This window comes from Dermacentor albipictus, chromosome 8 (genome assembly GCF_038994185.2).
Source record: "Dermacentor albipictus isolate Rhodes 1998 colony chromosome 8, USDA_Dalb.pri_finalv2, whole genome shotgun sequence".
Lineage (NCBI taxonomy): Eukaryota > Metazoa > Arthropoda > Arachnida > Ixodida > Ixodidae > Dermacentor > Dermacentor albipictus.
This window is the reverse complement of record NC_091828.1, coordinates 20,160,619-20,184,688: the sequence shown is the minus strand read 5'-3', so window position 1 is coordinate 20,184,688 and position 24,070 is coordinate 20,160,619. Positions and strand designations below refer to the sequence as shown.

Sequence of the window (24,070 nt, the reverse complement as noted above, 5' to 3'; positions counted from 1 at the left end):
TGCTACGTTTGCGTTTGGCTTAAAAACGTGAAAGTGTTGCCACTAAGTAAATGTAATATCTCCGTTATGTTTGCTGAGCTTGAAATTGGTGTCTTGCACAGTTGTTTTACGACCCTGAAACGCTGGGGCAAAGGGCAGCGCGACACCCTGGCACGCTTCAATAAGTAACTTTCTACAAAGGCGGTAACTAACATAGACTAAAATTTATCGCACATTACTCACAACAGGCTTCATACTTCAACCAGATATAAATACCGCGTCTCGCGTAGTTCACCTAGGAGACCTGGGAAAAGCATCTGCCTGCCTGGAACTCTGCATAAAAATTTGGTGAAGACGAATACTCGGTTATTGTTTTACCAAGCATGCAATTACCATACAGACCGCATACTTTCAGTAAATGTCATCCATATATAGAGCGGCCTCTATTTTCTCATATTACGAGCTATCTGGCGTTTTTGGTCCTACCAGGAAAGCGGAGTACGTTTGAAGAGTTTCATCTAACCCTTCTAAATGCGCCGAGCTCAACGGTTTAGCAATTTTCATTTATCCCCTAAATGAAGCACACACTTGAAATTTCCATGCGTATTTCACCTATTATTGACATTTGCGTGAAATACAAACTTTATGAGTAATATAGTTGTCTCATAAAACTGTGAAAAGTGGCCTACAACGTCTTTGAACACTTCCAGTCGCTTAAACAGCTTCTTTGTAAAATAAGCGTTTAATTGCGAATGGTTGCCTCTTCGTAACCGGCAACGGCCATGAATGATCAACGAGCTAGGCCCTAGACCTACTGGTTTCATCGGAGGCTGCGAGTGCAGTAGAGAGAACGGCGCGCCATTTTTGATTTATCCGTATTTACCGTGTTCAAAGGAGGTCCCTCGTAATAGGATAAACACCTCGGCAAGATTCTCCTTTAGTGCGAGCAAAATCAGTACGACAAAAAAAAAAGAAGAACACCGCCCGGGTCGGTCAGTAGTGAGACGGAAACAATTACGTAACTCATGGGCGTCCTTGTTGTGATCGATCAACTTGCATCGTCATCCGGTTATAAGGACAGAGCGAATAAGAAGCACTCGCTTATTAAATGACTCCTAGTTCCTGTCGTCGCCGTCCGAGTGTAGCTTCGTGGGTGGCCCGAGTGTACATGGTGCTGAAGCAGAAACACGTGACAACCTAAGAATCCAGCGCGAATTACGTCCACAGAACCGCAGTGCCCCTGCTGTTTGTGCCCCGACGCCCCAAAGCACAGCTCCCGAGAGACTGCAATATAGAAAGTAGTTAATCTCTGCAGGGACGCCACAAGATACTGAGGGTGCCGTGTCGGCTGGTACACTTACGAAAATTCTCTCCGAGTTAGACATCGGTGTGGTTGCCAGGGCACTCTCAGATTGTCGCAGGAAATCCCACGAGGGGGCTTCGTGCCGTGCGGAAGAAAAAGAAGCGATGGCAGCCATGGCGAGGCGATTCGCAGCGGCGACTTTTTCTCGCACCTCGCTGTCCGAGGCCACCGACGACATCATGTCCTCGTGGCTGCGACACTTTTCGGGCCGTCGCTCCTCGTCGCCGCCCAGCAGCAGCGGCGCCTGGGACAGTGAGGTCGCTTCCACGCACGGCCACCGGCACCGCTCGTCCGCTGACGGCCGGCACGGTAAGGAAGAGAACTGAGAAATCCGTATGCAAGGTTGGCCGAGTCGGTAAGGTTCCACAGTGCATTGCGAACATCACTTACAGGCCGCGTACACAAACAGGGACCAAAAGAACGACGAAGACAGCGCTTGTCTTCGTCGTTATTTTGGTCCCTGTCTATGTACGCACTCTAAGTGACGTTTACAATGGAATGCCAACTAGCCGGTACCCAAACCCTTCCATAGTGCAGTAGGAGAGCGCAATCAACGCATACGAAGCCGAATAAAATCTGAGGACACCTAAGCACTTCTTACGAGTTGTGAATGCGAAAGCATTATTGCCCAATTGAACGCCGCTGAGCGGTCCTTATGATGAACTCCTCGCCGCCAAGCGAGCGCGTTGAAACGCTTGGCGCGTTTTGATTAGGATTACCAAGACTACCGTTTGGCAGGCATTCTCAGATCATGAACAGCAGGTTGCCATTATCCCTCAAGAGGAAAGTGCATAACAGCTGCGTCTTACCAGTTCTCACCTACGGGGCAGAAACCTGGAGGCTTACGAAAAGGGTTCTACTCACATTGAGGACGACGCAACGAGCTATGGAAAGAAGAATGATAGGTGTAACGTTAAGGGATAAGAAAAGAGCAGATTGGGTGAGGGAACAAACGCGAGTTAATGACATCTTAGTTGAAATCAAGAAAAAGAAATGGGCATGGGCAGGGCATGTAATGAGGAGGGAGGATAACCGATGGTCATTAAGGGTTACGGACTGGATCCCAAGGGAAGGGAAGCGTAGCAGGGGGCGGCAGAAACTTAGGTGGGCGGATGAGATTAAGAAGTTTGCAGGGACGGCATGGCCACAATTAGTACATGACCGGGGTTGTTGGAGAAGTATGGGAGAGGCCTTTGCCCTGCAGTTGGCATAACCAGGATGATGATGATGATGATGATGATGATGACCGAGACTCCGCCAAGGCGCGCTCTCACCGTGGCGTCGCAGCCAATGGGAATTTAGGTGCCGTTTCGCTGCTACAGACGCCGGACGCCGGCTCTTTCGCTCAATAGCCATTTGATGCTTTCGCATAAAAAAAAGGGAGTACACTAGCGCTTACTCGCAACTAACATTTCATTGAAGGAAAAACACGTACGTAAAGGCAACAGAACTGCGCAATCGCCAACATTAACAAAGACCGCTCTTTGCATGCGGATATTCAAAAATAATGCAGCTCAATGAAAATGAAACAGGACGTATGGCACAGCCGTCAGAAAGTTGAAAGTGATGACCAAATCACAAATGCAAGCCTCATCCCGTCTCCAGAAAATTTCTCTATCCGCGATACAGGTACACAAACCACACTAATGCACGTATCGCCGGCATCCAAAATGAAAAATAGATAATACTATTTCGCGTGCTAAATTATTCTTATGCCGAAACAAAACAATCATTTGATGAAACAAAGGCAAACGATTGCACGACTCGGAATGTGCGGCCAAAGGTGAATCATAATTTGTGCCTAAATAATTCTTATGATCCCTAAGTCGTATATTCAAACATTGCACCGTCTGGCCAATGCATAGGCGCCCGCATCTTGTGGGAATTTGGTATACTTGGCATACGAAATAACGGAAGCTTTTACAGCGAAGCTGTTTATGGCTAGGGTTCCGTGCACTTTTGTTCTGCATGTGCGAAAACCGTGGGCCGATCCCAGAGATAGTACAATACCGGGTGTACCCGTGGTGGAGCTGAAACAGGCTTCAAGCACTCCTCCCACTTGCAGAAGTAAGTTTAGTATCTTGGGTGCAAATAGAACCCGTATCAGATATTGAGCTGATAAGAACAGACACCCCACTTTGACCCGCGTCGGCCATGTCTACGTTCGCACCGCCCTCTCTTTGTTAGCGTTCCAAGCGCTTGTGTATCTACTTTCACTTCCTTCCACTCTCCCATGGTGGCGCTGCCGTCGAAACGTCACAAACATCACGCCTGTCTAGTTTCCTCCGCCTCCTCGGGGCGGCAAGCCCCGTCGTCCACACGAATGTGTGTAAAGATCACAGTGAATGAGTTCGTTCCCTTGTTCAAAATAATGCGTCCCCTCTGTATCGTATTGCTAAACAGCTTCTCTGCTCATCCTTCTTCACAGATTGAAATGACTCATCATTTCTTTTTTTGCATTTTGAATCAACCATGCGTTCAGAAACTACACTTTGACCCCTTACGCTACCAATATCTTGGTTATCATTTCCTTGCAGTGTGCTGGTCCGAAAGTGTGCTGTTACTGCTGTATTAAAAATATTCTAGTGTGTACAGCTCAGACTTGTACACAGAAAAACTGCAACCGGTTACAATCACAATTGTTTCAGCCAAGAATGTAATTGTTTCCTGTTACCAATTACTGCCCCTCGAAAGCAACTGCGCTAAACAATAAAGTAATGGAATCTTTTGCGTTACGTTCCTTGCAACTTTGATTTTGCACGTACTTTAAAACGAACTGGCCTGGCTCTTCCAGCGCATCGTTTCAGCCCATCACACGTTGTTGCACTTCGTTTGCTAAAATTAAAAAAAAATATTTCCCCGAGTTTTTTTTTTAGTTTTTAGACCTTCTAGAAGTAAAAAAAAAAACACTATAGCCTAAATAAAAAAAGTACTCTTCCTATAATAACTAAGCCAACTTTTTCTTTTGAATGCACCAAACCTCATGAACATTTGTGGAGTGGTTGCCAAGAAAAAATATTGCTCTGTTGCCATGTATTTGGATAGCATAGCTGCCTAGGTAATGGTATCTCTTAAAGGGAAAACCAAGTTCGGCTATATAAGTAACATACTTTTAACTTAGAATGCACAAAAAAGCTAGTCTTACCGTGGAAGGAGCATCCCCCCCTCCCCTCTCTGGTGAGGGCAGTGAAAATGCAATAAAGAAGGACGGGTGGCCACGCCACCTTGAAGTTCCCGCACCAGGACGCCGTCGTGACGTTACGGAAATTGAGTGTCCGCTCGGGCTTATGGTTGATTCATTACCAGCAAAACTGAATCGCATTTTGTTGTGACGGAGCCAAAGACACAGGTTACCATAAAAACTTACTGCTGGGTTAGTTGGTTCATAATGCTTTGTTCATAATGCATCATGAAGCAACTTGCTAAGCAAGAAGTTTTATTGACCTATACGCTTACTCTACGTCGGGGCCTTTCTTCAGCGTTTCTTTTTCCTCATTAGAGGTCGACGTTTTTGGTGAGCCAGTAGTGTCGTTGCTCCCTTCGTTGCCTTCTGTCTACGCAAAGGCCTAACACCTGCAGCACTTTCTTGTCTGTGTTGCGTATTATTTCATTCCAAAGCTTAGCACGTTTTGATAACGTTTACTGCGTCACAGGCGCTTTGCTTCTATACGAATGGCAGTGATATGTCGCTCGTTACGTAGACGCCACGACAGGTGGCGTATTTGTGCAATTACAATAAGGGATTTTAATTCACGATGACTGTGGGACAGAGAGAAGAAAAGAAATCTAGTAATTGGATTCATTATACATGTCCCCTTCCCGCGAATAAAACAACAGACTTTTACATGTTTATTTGGGATACAGTGTTCAGTGTACTTAACACCTGATATTGAAAGTAAACGAAAAAAGAACTATGGTGACACCTGAGTAATTATTATGATGTGTAAATGCGAGATCATTACATGTCGCTGAGTGATGTCGCTGAGTGATGTCGCTGAGTTTAGTGGTGCGGCAACATGTTGTTTAGTTCAGTGCTGCTGCGTTATGTTTCCGAGTGTAATGTTGCTGCTTGTGAGGTTGAACAAAGCAAGACGAAAAACCGGCTCTATTGCGATCTCCCAGCCGAGTTTTATTTGCGGAGTTCGCGATGACATCACTTTTCAGCGCGATGGCACCTCATTTCCGAGAAATGACAGTACTTTTCCGAGCAGCACCACGGTGTTGACAATACATTTCCGCATCGCGTTCGTAGACGAACTCCACCTCATACTCTGGAGGGATGTCGTATTCATCATCCGACGGGTACTTCTAGCGCGTTACTTCTGATTCGCCGTTCTCGATCATGAACTCCGGCTTTTTTCTCGCTGCGTTGCGATGGTGTCGTACTTGGTCCGTGATGACGATGATAGTGATCTAAAGAAGGGAAAGGTGATTTATTCTGCAACCCGTAAGAAAAGAGTAGTGGGTATTCCGTACGTTCATTCTCTATCGCACAGGCTCAAAAAGTTGCAAGCAGATGTGGTGTTAATGTTGTTTTCACTGCTTCCGATAAGCTAGGTAAAATATGCGCTGCTATGCAGAGGTAGAAGGAGCAGGTGAAAGGAAAGAAAGAACAGATATTTGTCTAGTGAAGCACATCAAGGACAATTTTACTGATTGTCGTATGGGTGTGGTATTTACAGTTCCCTTTAGTCGTGGCCATTTCTACGTAGGGTAAACGGGGCGCTGTATCAATCGGGGGCTAATCGAACATAAGAGGACGTTAACCGGTGGATTGCCTTCTAACCTTTCCTTACATTGCCAAGACTGCCAAGACTGTAATTGCACGCCTGAGTTAGATGAATGCGCGATATCGTACAGGCACAGGAGTGAAGTTACGGGTCTCATGGCCGAGGCATGGCATATCAATAATGGAGGAAGTGCGTGCGTGAGTCAGCCTTCGGTTACCTTACGTAAGGAAGAGATCAATTACCTTAACAGTTATCTGTCACGTAGACCGGCACGTGTACTCGACTGACACGTTGTGCTACCATTCCAGAGCATGCGTAGGTGGGTTTTGTGTCTTCTTTCTTTTTTCGCCTCAGTGCTTCCTTGAGTTGATAGTCGGCGTTCGTGTTGTCCACTTCTCTTGTGTTCGTGCCTGTACGCCTTATCCTTTCTTGCACTACTGGTGTAAATTATAGGATTACGGATATTCTGGGCTGTTCATCATGTTTGTGATATTTCTGCCCAAAATTGCTTTAGTAGCAAAGAGAAATGAAATTTGCAAGATGTTCCAAATAACTAGTTTCTTCAGGACTGAAAAAAAAAAAACTAAGCGTAGAGACATATATCCTCATCTCAAACGCCTTGCGGACTTCCTTTCGTCACTTGATACTCGCTTGCACTGGAGGCGCAGGGCTGCTTCCATAGAGTTTCGCGAGTTGAGACATTAAATAATAAGTTCTACGGTTCGCGCATGTGTTCTTATCCTGTTTTATATTGTGTAATACTTGAGAAACAATGAGAGAGCGCTGTTAATCTGCCCGAAGCAAGTGACTTTAGCGCATTTGAGGAGAATATCTGCGTTTCTTCGCCTTTTTTTTTGTCGCGTTGTGTTGGCTGTCTGTTGCTAGTGGGAAGTGTTTGGAAGCCAGGTCACTTTCTCCAGCCCTGCGAAACTTGCACGTACCACATTGCTACAGTTTATTCAGTTTTGCCGTGTCCGCGGCATTTATTGTGCGAATAGCCTTCCGTTGAATCCTCGTTGTTAAGCTGGCCATGGGTGGAAAAATATTTCCTTTCCTGCAACGAAAAAAGCGCGGATTTAATGCGCTCAAGCAGGCGAACGGAAGTCGCGTAGCGTTTATTTATTCTTTTAGGAATACTGCCGATCTCGCAGGAGATGGTTGCAGGGCAGGCATACATATACATACAAAGGAAGTACAAAGGAAGTAATTTATAAAATGGAAGACACTAAAACACTAGCAGAATTAGTACATCAAATTATTAGCAGCAGTACCCTTGGTATCAGTAAAAGATAGAAATCGCGAAAAATACAATGACAGGATGCGCGATGATGCGATCACATTATTCAACCAAACCCGGAAACAGGTTTAAAAAAATTGTTCACAGAAACTGTTCAGCATGTACGTACACTAATTTCCACGATAGCTAATGTTACGCTTCGCCTGAGTTGCAACTGTTAGCGCGAGCGCAAAGCGCAGACACATTCAAAATCAGGCATGGGAAAAACTTTGCAGAAGGCGCCAAAGGGCCGGGAAGAGCAAAACCTTGTCATAGTAGCAGGTGGGCTAGATTACGTCCTAAACAGGGAAGGGACAGGACTGGTCCAGCGCTTGGCGAAGGGGGTGGACGACTTGCGCGAGCGGTCCCCTCAGGTGCAGATCGTGGTGTGCACGGTGCCGGAGGGGCCTGTACGTGACAGTCAGTAACAAAGAGCCGTATAGAGGCTGCTAATGAGGCGACACGGAAAATGAGCCGATAGAAAGGCTTCGAGGTTGTCGAAGTAAACAGGGAAGTGAGAAGGTGTGGTGGTTTTCAACGAGACGAGAACCACTTAATTACAGGCTTGCAGGAGAAGTGGGCTGGCGACTGGCTGGTCGCGCTGTTGCTTTTTAAGGGGGCCCACGGGCGCACAGGAGGCCAGAGTAGGTAGTAATGAGGAAGGCCCCCTAAGGGAATATCAGTATATCATAGCCGTCAATAACAGAATAAGGAGGAAAGAAAGAAAGAGAGCTCGCCATGCAATAGGCTACATAAACATGCAGGGCGGCAGAAGAAAGGAAAAGTGGGTAGATATAGAGAAGGAGTTAGAGAACGAATAGGGATGTATGCGGTTACCGAAACGCACTTTAGGGACTCAGACGAGCCGCCAGTGACTGGGAATTATGTTTGGGAAGGGTGCAACAGAACTAAGTCGGAAAGAAAGGGAGGGGGAGTCGGAATGTTCATCCATCAGGGAGCCAAATGGAAAAGAGTAAATTGAAAATGTCAAGAGCATCTTTCGTTATCAGGTACAATGAGTGGGGAAAAAAACTTGGCTGGGCGTTACGTATATGTGGAGCGGAAATAATTGCACAGAGAAGAATAAAGAGTCAGTGGAATGCATAAACGCTGATATTAAGGGTTCCGGGAGTGGTGCTGAAGTTGTCCTATTAGGTGACATGAATGCCCACATACAGGATTTAGATGGCTATACCGACAACAACGGGAAGTCAAGCAACATAACCTCGTTATCGTGAACACAAAGCCTAAGTGTGAAGGGCAGATCACGTGGGAAGTGGGAAACCGGCAATCGACCATTGAGTATTGTCTGATGACAGAAGGTATTCATGATAAGTTGAGAGAAATGGTCATTGATGAGGAAGGGTATAGCAGCATAGGGAGTGACCATAAACGCATCATCTTGAAAATCGGATATGCAGTTGGGAAAGAGAGCAAGGAGTGCAAAATGGCCATTCCAAATTTGAACGCTGAACAAATAACAAATGTAGTCACTAGAGTACGTCGAGGAAGAAGTAGGCAAATGGCCAAATAGTGAGTGGGAGTATAGTGAGCTAAGTGTAATAACGACAGAAATACGGAGAGAAACAACATGCTCGTTGGAAAGGAAAAATGAAACCAAAAAGCTTGTGGAACAAGGAGATACGAGAAGCGATCGCCGAACGACAGAAAGCATCCCTAGAGCACAGGCAGACAAAGAAGGCGCAGTTGCCACAAGGTGAAGTAGCCAGTAAATGGGAAATATACCGTGAAGAAAAGTGTGTGGTTTAAATACTGGTGCAAGCAAAGATAAAAGGTGAAAGTGAACGTTGGCTGTCAGAAATACGTGAGAAAATGAAGGCCGCATCAAGAATATTTTCGAACAACATGAAATTAATAGGCAGGAAGTCAACAACAATAGAACAACATATCCTAGACGAAGATGGAAACAAACTGTAAAGGGAAGCGGCAATAAATTACATCCGAAAAATAACTGCCGAATATTTCCAAGGCAATGACGAGGTTGCATTTCAAGAAAAAAAGAGCATGAAAGAGACCCTGGTGGAAAAGGAGCTGGTGCTGACTATATTCAACTGGAAGAAAGCGGAAGAGAAATTTCCCAAGCGCACAGCCACCGGGCTGGACGAGGTTCCCGTTAGGCTGATAAATGAACTAGGACCAAAAAGTAAGCAAGGTCTGGTGAAGGCAGTGGAAAATACTTCAAAAGACAGACGAATACCAGACAGTTGGCGACAAAGTAGAATGAATTTAATTTCTAAAGGTAAGGGGGAGAAAGAATTCACTCGTATAGACCATTGACCTTTACATAGGTAATATAATGGCTAGCAATGCAGTCAATCAAATTAAAGCTGCAAGCATGGGCAGAGAATAATGGCATTTTGGGTGAACTTCAGAATGGCTTCAGAATAGGTAGGCGTTTAGATGATAACTTAATTGTTGTTACTCACTGTATCGAAATATCAAGAGTAGAAAGCAGACCGTTATATGTGGCCTTTTTAGACATTACAGGAGCCTATGACAACGTAGACCGCAACATCTTGCACAATATTCTGGAAGGGGAAGGCTTAGGCGACGGTTGTCTACAGCTTTTCAGAGAGATTTACTTAGAAAATACCGTTTGCGTTGAATGGGAAGGGATGAGGAGCGGCGAGAACGTTGATATCAGCAAGGGACTGAGGCAGGGGTGCCTTTTATCCCCAGTGCTGTTTCTGATGTACATGGTGAAGATGGAGAGGGTGCTAGTAGGAAGCCCTCCCCCCCCCCCCCCCCCTTAATATGGGGTTTAATCTCTCATACAAACAGGCAGGCAGAGTAGTAGAGCCGCAGCTTCATGGTTTATTTTATGCGGACGATATTGTGTTGGTAGCTAATAAGCAGAGTTATTTTCAACGTTTGGCTAATATCTTTGGACAAAAAGGCAATAATTTAGGTTTAAAATTTAGTGTTAAAAATGAGGTGTTATGCTATTTAATGGAAACAGTGAATAGACAGGGGCAATGCAGGGCCAGGAAATGCCTCGGGTAAGAGAATATAAATACCTTGGTATATGGATAAACGAAGGCAATAGATATACGGAAACACAGGAAAAACAATAACAGTGACAGGGAAGAGAAATTCAGCCATGATGAAGCACAGAACGCTATGGGGATACAGTAGGTACGATGTGCTCCGGTGTATGGAAAGGTGTAATGGTCAGGACTTTCTTTTGGAAATGCGGTTGTTTGCTTTAAATCGGGGGTATAATCAGGACTTGATGGCAATCAAAGGTCAGTGGGACGCCTCGCATTGGGCGCTCACGGGAAGACTACAAATGAAGTTGTGCAGGATGATATGGGCTGGACTAGTTTCGAAGTGAGCGAAGCTCGCAGTAAAATTGATTATGAAGAACGACTGAGGAATATGGAAGAAAGTAAATTGGCTGGGAGAGTGTTGAGGCATCTGTACAGGAAAGACATTGATTCAGAGTTGAGGAAAAGAACTAGGAAGCTTACTAACAAGTATGCGGCCTGTAGGGTGGGCAACACAGCAGCAAAGAGCGTCAAGCGGAAAGTCAGAGAGGCTGAAATAATCTCATGGGTGGCGGCAATGGAAACGAAACCTGCCATGAGTAACTAATTAAGAGGAAAAAACGAAATCAGGAAAGAAACAATTAATGATAACTCAAAGGGAAGCTCATTACTTTTCTAAGCAAGATCGGGAGGCCTTACAACACGCACCTATCAAGCGAGATATAAGAAGGAAGAAGAAGCATGTGCTTGCAGCGGTAAAGCTATGGAAGCTATGGAGCATGTTTTTTTTTGTGAAGACGTCTGCCTAGCGGTCGATTTAGGCACCACTGGAATCCTTGCCGCCCTTCGTTTCAGCAAGAGCAGTGGAAAAGTAAACATGTCCGCAATAGAGATTAGTAAGAGGCTGTTGGTAGATTGGTGGAAGTAGGGAAACGACAAAAAACGTAGACGTACAATATCAAAGTTCACAATAGTGGGTCAGGAAATTTGGTTGTGGGAGCTCATCGTCTTTCCTTCTTTTTCTATTTCTTAATCTAGGTAGGACATTAGGCAGTGTAAGAGCAGGAGCTTGGTGGCGCAACCCACCGCCCCGTTCCAAAAGGGACGCTCATAACATCCATGCATTCATCTAGTGGGCTTTCTGCGCTCGGGAAGTGGAAAGCCAGGGGCGTCTGCTACGCGCTGTAGTTTTCTAGCGTTCTGTTTCTACGCAAGTCACTTGAGGCTATTTAACTTCAATTGTGCGGTACGACGTGGAACTTATTCATCTTTAAGCGTTGTCTTAGTGCTGGAGCAGCAAGATAATGGAAAAATCATTCGTCGGACGGCATCAGTGCGGCCTAGTTCTGGTGCTAGATTTCGGAAACGGTAATGTGGGAGCTGTGCGTGCGACTTCGTTTAGCACGTTTCTATGCACTAGCACAAAGACGCATTGGAATTATGTGTTCCAGACTCCAGTGCTATGAAGACAGAACACCGTAAGGGATATAAAGAAAGAGCGCACTGCTCTTTAGATAAGAACTCCATTCCTAACTTTTGTTGTTGCTGGCATACAATACGGTGCTCTGTTGCTCGATGTTCGCTGGCCCGAAGCGATGTATTAAACTAGTTTGTTTTACGTCGTCTCGTCTACGTGCCGCTCCTCATCGATGATCAACGAAGGGCAGGCTCCGAGCGAACGCTGTTGAACGTGGCGGCTGCTTGAAGTCATCAAGTTACTTAAATATAAAGCGTTGGTCATGCAAGGCCTAAGTTCATTCCGTTACCTAATTGTTTAAATGAAACATGAATATTTAAAGCAAAGTGAGTTAAAGCCGTATTCATTAGGTGTTCTAGAGTGCTCGTGGCCTGTTGACCTAGGACCATTAAAAGAACTTCGTACGGATCTGTCAATGGTTTTCTCACCATGAATAAATTGAAACAAAAGCTTTAGTCGTGCTAGTTTTGCTCTACTTTTCAGGGTTAATAAACCGGCTCTTTCTGATAATTCAGTCGATGAATTCGTTAACTTGTATTTATTATGAATGAACCTTACTGCCTTCCGCTGCAGCCGCTCTTATGACTTCTTTTGTGCACGTAAATCAAACAATACAGGCGTGCTCCAGCACTGGTTTAACCAGCATTTTGTAGACCACAGATTTGTGTCCGCTGGCGCAAGTTGGCGGCGTCCTTTCAGAAAGATGAGTCGCTTTGGTACTCAGCATATACATGGATTTCCGCTTGAGGTTATATTGTGAAGCTGTCCTCGGCCCATGGCCTGACACTGCAATTTCAATGCGTGCAACAAAAGTATTGTTGAAGTTCCTGCAGGACACCAAGCTCGACGAGCGACTCTAGCGAGACAACTGTCTCATGTACAAAAGCACTCACCACTTCTCTTATCATCATCATCCGTCCCAATACTTTCATTCCCCTTCCCTCTTCCCCAGTGCAGAGTAGCAGACTAGAGCGCACTAGCTCAGGTCGACTTCTCTGTCTTTCCTATCAATAAATTCTATTCATTCATTCTGGGTTTCCCGTTGGAGAGCGCATTTTAAGGTGACACCGAAATATTTACCCTGAAATACACAAGTGAGAGGTGTGTCATTAATTATGTAAGTAAAAATCAGATACATATATCTTTCTACTTACTGTCAGCACTAGTTTTTGGATATGTAGACTCATCTGCCACTAGTGACACCAATCAAAGGTAGAAGTTTGTACATGGAGATCACCATTGCAATTAATTTCGCAGTACGAAAAACAATTGTCAGAGAATAGACGGATGTTACCATGTAATCGAAAAGACAAATTGTTTAAGTATAATTAAAGTAAAACTGGGCCCAAAACACTCCCTTCTCGCAGTCCAGACGTAATAGGTGCTGAACCGGAAGCTTCGGTCTGAGTATACATGAATTGCGAGTGGCAGAGGGCAGCACACTCGCTCTAGTGCACTTATTCACATTCGCTCGCACTCGTCTAAAAGGCGGGTGTGCGAGTGAGTGTGAGTGGACGAGAGTGTGAGCGGAAGTGAGTGCGAGTGCAGGCCAGTGAGTATAAGTGCAGATGAGTTCGAGTGCGAGTGCCAGTGAGTGTGAGTGGAGGCGAGTGCGAGTGAGTGCCAGTGAGTGTCAGTGGTGGTGAGCGCGAGCGTGAGTAAGCGGTTATTAGTGTGAGTGGATGTGAGCGCGAACGTGAGTGAGTGCGGGGCATGGAAAAATTTAGGTGAGTGAGTGTGAGTGACCATTCTCCCACACTGCCAACATGTGATGGGGAGTGCTTAACGCCTGCTTCACCTCCACCGCGGGTCGGCCCGGCATTGCACTATATTCGGCATTGGCCCATGTATGGGGAGTTTATTGCTTACCACGCCAACGACACGAAAATTTCCTTGGGCAGTAAAGGTATATAGCTTCGCTGTAAAAACCGCCGCGTACGGATCAGATTAAATAATTGTAAGCTCGGAAAGGACAAATGGCAAGATAGCAAAGTACCCGAAGTTTCAACGTTGTGCTAAACGCGGGTCTGTTTAGTTGTATTCTTTTCTTGCCGGTATTCAAGCGTGACTTTCCCGATGCATCTTGAATGGCTATCTTACCTCGATCATTAAATTTGTCCAACCAAATGTGCAGGCTATCGTAATGATATTAACTGCGTGGTTTGAATAAACAGTGTCAATTTGTTTTCATTATCTTTTCTTTCTCTGCACAGAAACCAATAAACCTTAAATAGGTTGCGGACTTTGTATCATTACTGCTCCTGTATTAACCCTTGCTTTTCATGGTAATTTACTTACAGTAAGTAAGTAAGTAAGTAAGTAAGTAAGTAAGTAAGTAAGTAAGTAAGTAAGTAAGTAAGTAAGTAAGTAAGTAAGTAAAGAAGGAAGGAAGGAAGGAAGGAAGGAAGGAAGGAAGGAAGGAAGGAAGGAAGGAAGGAAGGAAGGAAGGAAGGGAAGGTGGCAAAGAAAAGGCAGGGAGGTTAACCAGTTCATCTCGATCGGTTTGCTACCCTACACGCACGGAAGCGGGATGGGGAGGATGAAAGATGCGGAGGAGAAAGAACTGTGTTAGTGACACATCGGTTTCGTTTTATGAGGCTGAGCTGAAGTTTCTATCGCGCCTACTCTGATAAGACTTTTTACTCCATATTGCCTTGTACGTGTGCGCGGTTTTTTGGAGGGCTATATATGTCGAGCGCTTTCACCCTCATTAAACAGTTGAAGTAGCACCCGTGGTGTGGTCTTTCTTGTGTGTGTGTTGCTTTGGCGCAAAATCTTTTTAGTATGACAGTAGCTGCTCAAAAATTTGATATGGCGGCTTTTGCGCTGTTATAGATATCAGAGGACGCCTATATGCATGTATATACGCAGCACAAGCGCGAATATATATATATATATATATATATATATATATATATATATATATATATATATATATATATATATATATATATATATATATATATATATATATATATAAACAGCACACGCGTCGCGATGATCAAACCAGGCTAGCGCTAAGGCTGAATCTCACAATTTCTATTCCACGTTCAGTAATCACACACAGATAATCTGCAGCTTCCTTCAGGGGCCGACATGGGCTTTCGGGTTGGTGTTTGTTGCTGCGTATGGTGTAAGAATATGGTAACTAGCAGGCACCCCTTGGGAGCAATCACTGGCAATACACACACATGATTTCTCCAGAAGCTCACGCCGAGCATGGGTAGCGCGAGGAGCTCGTTGGGCTGACACGACGACTTCGCTGCAGCCACATTCCAAATGCTGCATATACGGCGAGGCACTTGTTGATATATCATTTTGTAAGTTGTAGCGCAGGCAGAACGACACGAACATAGAAGAGACATGCGACAACACACGGCGCTGAGCAACCAGCCGGGAACAGCTGTTGTTTACGCACGCCGTGTCTCATCGCATTGAACTGCAGAAAGCGCCGTTGGGCACTTAAAAACAAATTTCAACTTCAAAACACTTTCAGACTACAAAAGACGCTGTGGCATGCTGCTGTGACCGTCAGTTTCTGTAGACTCGTGACATGCCCAGGTTTTGAGATAAGTCGTTCCGACTGCATACAACGTAAATACACAACACATAACATTCGCGATGGTAAAACAGAAATTATTTCCTTAACACTTAGCTATTTACACGGGCAAGCATTGTCGTCCCATTTTCACACACGAAAAGTAAATACAATCACTGGCACTATACTACGTCACTCACTGCACTGCACCCACCCTGCGTCTGTTACATGTACTGCTCAGTCCGAAGCACGAGGTTGGTCCATCTCGGAAATTGGGCTCAGGTAGGGCTTCAATTTTTCCACATGCGCAATGTCTGTTCTCATGTTATCGGTGAGTTTGATCTCGCAATTCATGGGAGACAGTCTTGTTCACTGTCTTGTGATGGTGGTTATACCACGTGATCGATTTAACACAAGACGGTGGAGCTTTAAGAAGCATTGGTTGTCCTGTTTTGAACACAACGTCCTTGCGGTGGTGGTAGAAGTAGTCCTTCAGTTTTTGTTGCGCAAGTCTGATCTACGCGGCTGCGAGCTCTCTAGCTCTTTGCACTCTTTCGTGCACTACGGCGCCATAACTGGACTCTTCTTTCGGTTCTTCAAGTTCTCGTCGGCTGTAGACAACGTCTAGTGGAAGCACTAGATCTCTACCATAAACCAAGGAGAATGGAGTTTGGCGAACCGTGTCCTGGTACCCGGTGTTGTAGCAAAATACAACATATTGGAGTACATCTGCCCACCTTTTTCCTTCGGTGGTAGTCATGCAATCATCTGCTTGCTTGTCTTGCTGGCCCTTTCGCACAAGCCATTCGCTGCAGGTTAATAATAATAATATTTGGGGTTTTACGTGCCAAAACCACTTTCTGATTATGAGGCATGCCGTAGTGGAGGACTCCGGAAATTTTGACCACTTGGGTTCTTTAACGTGCACCTAAATCTAAGCAGTGACCACAGGATGGTAAGAACTCGAATTAGCCTAGACCTGAGGAGGGAACGGAAGAAACTGGTACATAAGAAGCCGATTAATGAGTTAGCGGTAAGAGGGAAAATAGAGGAATTCCAGATCAAGCTACAGAACAGGTATTCGGCTTTAACTCAGGAAGAGGACCTTAGTGTTGAAGCATTGAACGACAATCTGGTGGGCATCATTAAGGAGTGTGCAATGGAAGTCGGTGGTAACTTCGTTAGGCAGGATACCAGCAAACTATCACAGGAGACGAAAGATCTGATCAAGAAACGCCAATGTATGAAAGCATCTAACCCTACAGCTAGAATAGAACTGGCAGAACTTTCGAAGTTAATCAACAAGCGTAAGACAGCTGACATAGGGAAGTATAATATGGATAGAATTGAACATGCTCTCAGGAACGGAGGAAGCCTAAAAACAGTGAAGAAGAAACTAGGAATTGGCAAGAATCAGATGTATGCGTTAAGAGACAAAGCCGGCAATATCATTACTAATATGGACGAGATAGTTCAAGTGGCTGAGGAGTTCTATAGAGATTTATACAGTACCAGTGGCAACTACGACGATAATGGAAGAGAAAATAGTCTAGACGAATTCGAAATCCCAAAGGTAGCGCCGGAAGAAGTAAAGAAAGCCTTGGGAGATATGCAAAGGGGGAAGGCAGCTGGGGAGGATCAGGTAACAGCAGATTTGTTGAAGGATGGTGGACAGATTGTTCTAGAGAAACTGGCCACCCTATATACGCAATGCCTCATGACCTCGAGTGTACCGGAATCTTGGAAGAACGCTAACATAATCCTAATCCATAAGAAAGGGGACGCCAAAGACTTGAAAAATTATAGGCCGATCAGCTTACTGTCCGCTGCGTACAAACTATTTGCTAAGGTAATCGCAAATAGAATCAGGAGCACCTTAGACTTCTGTCAAGCAAAGGACCAGGCAGGATTCCGTAAAGGCTGCTCAACAATAGATCATATTCACACTATCAATCAGGTGATAGAGAAATGTGCGGAATATAACCAACCCTTATATATAACTTTCATTGATTACGAAAAAGCGTTTGATTCTGTCGAAACCTCAGCAGTCATGAAGGCATTACTGAATCAGGGTGTAGACGAACCGTATGTAAAAATACTGAAAGATATCTATAGCGGCTCCACAGCCACCGTAGTCCTCCATAAAGCAAGCAACAAAATCCCTATAAAGAAAGGCGTCAGGCAGGGAGATACGATATCTCCAATGCTATTCACAGCGTGTTTACAGGAGGTATTCAGAGACCTGGATTGGGAAGAATTGGGGATAAAAGTTAATGGAGAATATCTTAGTAACTTGCGATTCGCTGATGATATTGCCTTGCTTAGTAACTCAGGGGACCAATTGCAATGCATGCTCATTGACCTGGAGAGGCAAAGCAGAAGAGTGGGTCTAAAAATCAATCTGCAGAAAACTAAAGTAATGCTTAACAGTCTCGGAAGAGAACAGCAATTTACAATAGGCAGCGAGGCACTGGAAGTCGTAAGGGAATACATCTACTTAGGGCAGGTAGTGACGGCGGATCCGGATCATGAGACGGAAGTAATCCGAAGAATAAGAATGGGCTGGGGTGCATTTGGCAGTCATTCTCAGATCATGAACAGCAGGTTGCCATTATCCCTTCAAGAGAGAAGTACATAATAGCTGTGTCTTACCAGTACTCACTTACGGGGCAGAAACCTGGAGGCTTACGAAAAGGGTTCTACTCAAATTGAGGACGACGCAACGAGCTATGGAAAGAAGAATGATAGGTGTAACGTTAAGGGATAAGAAAAGAGCAGATTGGTTGAGGGAACAAACGCGTGTTAATGACATCTTAGTTGAAATCAAGAAAAAGAAATGGGCATGGGCAGGACATGTAATGCGGAGGGAAGATAACCGATGGTCATTAAGGGTTACGGACTGGATTCCAAGGGAAGGGAAGCGTAGCAGGGGGCGGCAGAACGTTAGGTTGGCGGATGAGATTAAGAAGTTTGCAGGCACGGCATGGCCACAATTAGTACATGACCGGGGTTGTTGTAGAAGTGTCACAAAACCCGTCTTCTGTATGTCTTCTAGATGCATGGCTATCCAATAAAAACCAGACACAGGTGTCACAAAACCCGTCTTCTGTATGTCTTCTAGATGCATGGCTATCCAATAAAAACCAGACACCAAGACTGTGACAGAAAAGTACTTGCTCCCGGTGAGCGCCTGCAGGGCATCTTCAATCCTTGCAAAGGGGTAAACAATATCTACAGTTGCTGCGTTGAGCCGTCGATAATCGACGCACATGCGCGTTGTCCTGTCTTTCTTCGCCACATAGCACAGGTGGGGAAGTGCATGGACTCCGAGAAGGCCGAACTATGTTGGCGTCGATGAGGTCCTTGATCATACTCTTGACGAGGTCACGCTGCGCAGGAGACAATCTGCGAGGTTGTTGGGAGATCGGTTTTGCATCCTCAATTGGAATGCAATGTTGCTCAACTTTGCAGGAGCCTACATCCGTACTTGATTGTGCAAAGCACACAGCATGTTGCGCTAACATCTCCTTGACAACCTGCAGCTCACTTGAGGGTAACGTTGTCCCAATGTTGAAGTTGACGTCGCCAATTTGGATTGAGTGATCATGCGGATCAACAACTGCACAAAGTGGTGGTTTATCAAGGTCCTCAGAACAAGGCAGGCGTGAAATTCGGAGGATCTGTTCAGACTCTTCCAGAGAGAGTTCAATGTCCTGTATTCAACTTGCTTCTTCTACGACTCCAATTGTCATATGAGATGGAAGCAGGGTGGCTTGAGATGAACCGTTCGTCAGCAAAACCATGACTACTTGTCCTTATGCATTTGCAACCATGGGCTCCACAATGACTGAATAGCGGTCTTACAAGAGCTTTGTCCCTGTGATGACCATCACACAATATTTGTCGCTGCACACACGATGCCAGTCCACTGCAATTACCGTGATAACGCGCGTAGCGCTTGCTCCGTAATGAGGTGGACCTTTTGTAACATCTGAGGAACAGACACGGCAAAGCTTGGCGAACACCAGTCGATGACGGCACTTGAGGCCCGTAGGAAGTCGTCGCCTAGAAGCACTCCGTCACGAGGTAACCTCGTAGCCACGACAAATACATGCTGAAATGTCTGGCCGTCAACTGCTACAACAGTTTTGAGTTGACCCAAGTTTTCCCCAGTGAAGGCCGCTTGCTTCTACCAAACGCAGAGACAAAGGCCCAATAGTTTGAGTCTCTCAATCAGTCTTGTAGTTATCAAACTCTTAACAACAGACCCAGACTCCAAGATGCCTTTAAACGTTTGGCCGTTGATGATGACAGGAAAGGAAAAAATACCCCCCTTCAGCAACACGAGACACCTGCTCAATCACTGATGACTGCTCGCAGGCATTGGCGTCACCAGTTGATCGTTTCCCTGCTGTTTTGGACTGATGGACTCAAATTCTTCCTGTCACTTCAAAAATTCTGCAGTTGGCGGTAGACGACATTGTGCGACAAAATGTCCACTTCTAAAGCAGTTCAAGCACAGTTTACCCATTCTGGTGTATTCTCTTGGGATCTGTTAAAAACTCGCGTTGAATAATAAGTCGCATTCCTCGGAGCCAGCTTTACCTCGTCATGTTGCCTTTGAGGCAGGTTTCTTTGTAGCACCTGGTCCTCTGAGGAACCGCTCGACTCGTTCTTGCGCATTTTTTCTTCCTTTACCTTTTATCTTCCGGAGCACGGACTCCACTAATGAAGTTAAAGCTGTCTGTGGGAGCACCGCCTCTTCTGGCCTTTCATTCTGCAGTTGGAAGCTTCTTCGTATACCATGCTTACATGATTTCCTGGCAGCGGATTCCAATGCCGCTGTAGCTATCGCTCTTTTTACGGTCTTAGAGTGGGCTGACTCATAAGATGAGAGCTCTTTTTGCGCTCGGTGGTGGTACTTCCAGTGCACTTCTGCTGCTAGGTTGAGCTCGAGGTCTAAAAACTGTAACTCATTGTTTTTTAGTAATTCACAGGTGTATTCCAAACCATGGCTATATTTTCCAAAAAGCTCCAGAATCTCTTTGACAGTTTCTTGACGGCCTGAAGGATCCTGTCTAACACAATTAGGAAATCATCTACGTATCTAAATACTTTCAATACCTTCTTTTTGTCACGCACGCTATTCAATATGCTATCAATGGCCGAGAGAAAAATATTGCTTAAGATAGGTGCTACACAGGTCCCAATACAGATGCCCTTCTTCTGAACATAAACCCTATCTTCAAACTGAACTAGCATGCAACTAAGACTCCAAAAGCCTAATGAAATTCTCAACTGACGTGCCCACAGAATGGTGAAACGGAAAAGTGCCTTTCTTTTCAATACATGCCTGAACAGCTAAAAACAACTCCTTGTGTGGGATAGAATAGAAAATATCCTTAACATATCATCCGAGGAAAATTACTTACGGTACTGCAAGACTGCAAACATTCTTCCTCATCATTGGAGTTTTTTGTTTTGAAAGGATCTTCTATGTTAAGTCAACTCAAATGCTTGAAGAGAAACTGGCTAACATGACCTAGCCAAGATTCACGTTCGCTCACAATACACCCAAACGGAACTTCTTTGTGGGTTTTGGCGGTAAAAACATGCCCAAAGTCTTATCGTTGCACTTACTTATGACATTTGTTATCTTTCCTATTTCCAGTTTCTTGCAGAGGGACACAGACAGAGATTTCACTCTAGTCAGCTTGGGGCTTGGCGTAGCGAAATTCTTTTCCACAGCTCGACAGGCCTTTTATTTGTAATTTCCTTGCGCGACCACAACGAAGCCTCCTTCCTTGTCAGCCTGTAGAAGCAGCAGGCATTTGTCCCTGAAGAAGGTGACTACTTTGTTCATCCCAGTCCGGTTGCTCAAGGTTTTCTTCGAAACTGCTCTTGACAGAGTGTCTACTCCTTCCAGTAGGCACCTTTCCTGGTCTTCAGGTGACGCCTTCCCGGCAACACCACTATTCAAGAGAGTAGTTCATGCGCTGCGGTTTTAGGTTCGAGGCTGAACTTCGGTCCCTTCGCCAGAACGTTTTTCACTTCCTCCGTGACTTGTGCTTGTCCCAGGATTTTTACAGCTCCACTGGACTTTTTGTCTTGGGGCTTGGGTGTGTTGTTTACCAGGTGTCACCACCAGAAGTTCACCGTTTAAGCCGCAAGCTTCCTGTACTCCCCGAATTTTTTCTCGGCAGCCCACTCAGAATTATTGATGTGACATGTAACGCGCAAATAGTCAAAAAAGAGCCCCATTTGTCTTCACAATTCCAAACGTACAATCCTACGCACCCGTTTCACGTGCCCATTAGAAGGTTGAATGGCACCAAACAGGGCGGTAATTTCTCCAGAGATCAGACCCTACTTGAGACAAAACGAAATGTGTCTAGCACGGCATGAAGACCATGTGATGTTGGTGACGAGGGCTGCCATACTTGACGTAGGGGAGGAAACACATATTGAAGGGCCCACTGTATAAGCAAGGTATTCAAGCAGAACTTTTTGTTGGGCTAGTTAATGCATGTTACTGAAGTACTGTAGTACTGTTACTGAAGTTGTTAGTAAGCGCTCGTCCGTCTCTCTTCTTGTGACGTCTGTTTGGCGCTTTAGTATTTCGGTAACGTGCAACAACTAGCCCAACAAAAAGTACTGCTTAGATGTCTTTACATTCTAATAAAATATGTTCCATCGCTTCCCTTGCTTTACGGTAGCAAGCACAGGCTTCTTCCTTGGTATACCTCGCTATATAACTACGCGTTGTAAGGCATTCTGAACTGGCTTTGCAAAGTAAAGAACTTCCCTTTGAGGTATGATAAATTATTTCGTTCCTGATTTCATTTTTACTTTTTTGGTAGTTACTCACACCCGAGTTATTTTGTCGCAACTCAGGAGATCGTCTCAGCCCCTCTCACTTTGGATTTAACGTTCTTTGTTGCCATTTTGCTCACTGTCGCATACTTGCTGGTAAACTTCCTAGTTCAGTTTCTGCACTGTGAGTCAATGTATTTCCGGTACAAATACTTGAACATTCTCATTCACCTCCTTTCATATTCCCTGAGTGGTTCTTCGAAATCAATTTTACTCTGAGCTTGCCTCACTTCAAGACTTGTCCAGCCCATATCACCCTGCACAGCTTCATTTGTAGTCTTCCCGTGAGTGCCCAGTGCGAGGCGTTACATTTTCCTTTGGTTGCCAGCGAGTCCTGATTGTACTCCTGACTTGAAGCAAACAACCGCATTTCCATATGCAATTTCTGGAACACTTACACCTTTCCACATACCCCAAAGCAGCTTGTACCTATTATATCCCCATATTGCTTTATGTTTTATTATGACCGCATTTTATTCCCCTTCACTATTACTGTTTTGATGCGAAAGCACCAAATGGCACATTGGGCAAGAAAGCCGGCGTCTCCGGCTGCGAAACGGCACCTAAATTCCCATTGGCTGCGACGCCACGCCACGATCGTGCCTCAACGCAACAGAGTGGGCGCGACGGAACATCTGCTGCCACGGTAGCGCGCCAGCTGTTGCGTGAGGGGAGAGGGCATCGCCACTATTTGCCTCTCTCTCTCCTCCACTGCTGTGCGCGCCTGCCAGTCTCGGTGGCCACCGCTGCTTCCTGTCTCGTCGCGCAGGACGTTAGTGGCAAGCGGCGTTAGCACCGCAGACTGCTGCTGCTTACTGGCCCGCTGTGGAGTCTGAAGCATCTTAATCCGCCTCTTTCATTTTTCTGTGCTGCTCTCTGTCGCACGCCACTGAAAACGTTTTGGAAGGGTCCCGGGGCTTTCGGCGGTTGCTTTGTGTGCCTGCGCCCACGTTGAAGACGCGTCGGTTGTGCGTTTCGTGGATCGCCAATGATTATTAATGGCTTCTTCGGGAAAGCATGTCGTTCCTGAAGCCATGTCGCACTCAGTGACTACTGGGTGAGCAGGCCTGAGTGCGCTGTTCTGCAAACAGTGCTGCCGATGCAGGCACGCTGAGTTCCGTTTGGCGGCACGGCTGCCTTGGAATTTGTCAGATTTCTGCACTTGGACATCACTTTTCGTGTTCTTTTTACACATGATTTAGATGTTTAGCATATTCAAAAAGTCTTTAGCGCAGCCTTCTGCGTGAGATTTATTAAAGCGGTGCACTTGTTTACATCGACATCTACAGCCGCAGGTCGTTGTTATCGTCAAGTATTGTGGGAAAGGTCCATCGCTGATGTGAAATAGTGTCAAAATGTAGCAAAACATGCATACCTGCGCATATGTGCCATGTCGTTACACCCTGAGACGAGTCAATATGAGCGGCCTAACCACTTAAACAACGGCAAATGTGATCCAGATACATATATTAGGGGCTGTTAACTCATTGTCGCTTTTCTTTAACTCCATCATACTTACAGTTTTAGCGTGATATAGAGCATTATTAGAGAAAAATGTGCTCGCATAAGTGCTCATTTGTAGGACATGCTGTTCTCTCACGCAAACGCGCGGATGCCGTCGCTCATACGGCGTTGGTATAAAGGAACGAGGCGGTTGTTTATGCTGCTGTATACCGAATACAGCGTCTCTTGTTTGCCGCTTGACGCAGTGGCAAACAGTGTATCTCTGAAATTGAGAAATGTGTCTGAAAAGAAACACGTACAGGCAGTGGCGTAGCAACAGGGGGGGCCGGGGGGCCGTGGGCCCGGGGTGCAAGGGGCCAGTG

At 45.5% G+C, this 24,070-nt stretch overlaps 1 protein-coding gene and 1 pseudogene across 3 annotated transcripts in view; one reads left to right on the top strand and one right to left on the bottom strand.

Moving 5' to 3' along the window:
- Window positions 1-1,414: 1,414 nt before the first annotated feature.
- The window catches only part of LOC135919578 (uncharacterized), a 58,647-nt gene continuing 35,991 nt past the window's right edge, over window positions 1,415-24,070 (top strand). For all 3 annotated transcript variants that reach the window (XM_065453498.1, XM_065453497.1, XM_065453496.1), the window contains exon 1: window positions 1,415-1,651. In XM_065453498.1, coding sequence (XP_065309570.1) covers window positions 1,447-1,651 — 205 coding nt within the window. In that variant the 5' untranslated portion in view covers window positions 1,415-1,446. The remainder of the gene's footprint in view (window positions 1,652-24,070) is intronic.
- Window positions 3,319-3,498, bottom strand: LOC135919597 (U2 spliceosomal RNA; annotated as a pseudogene).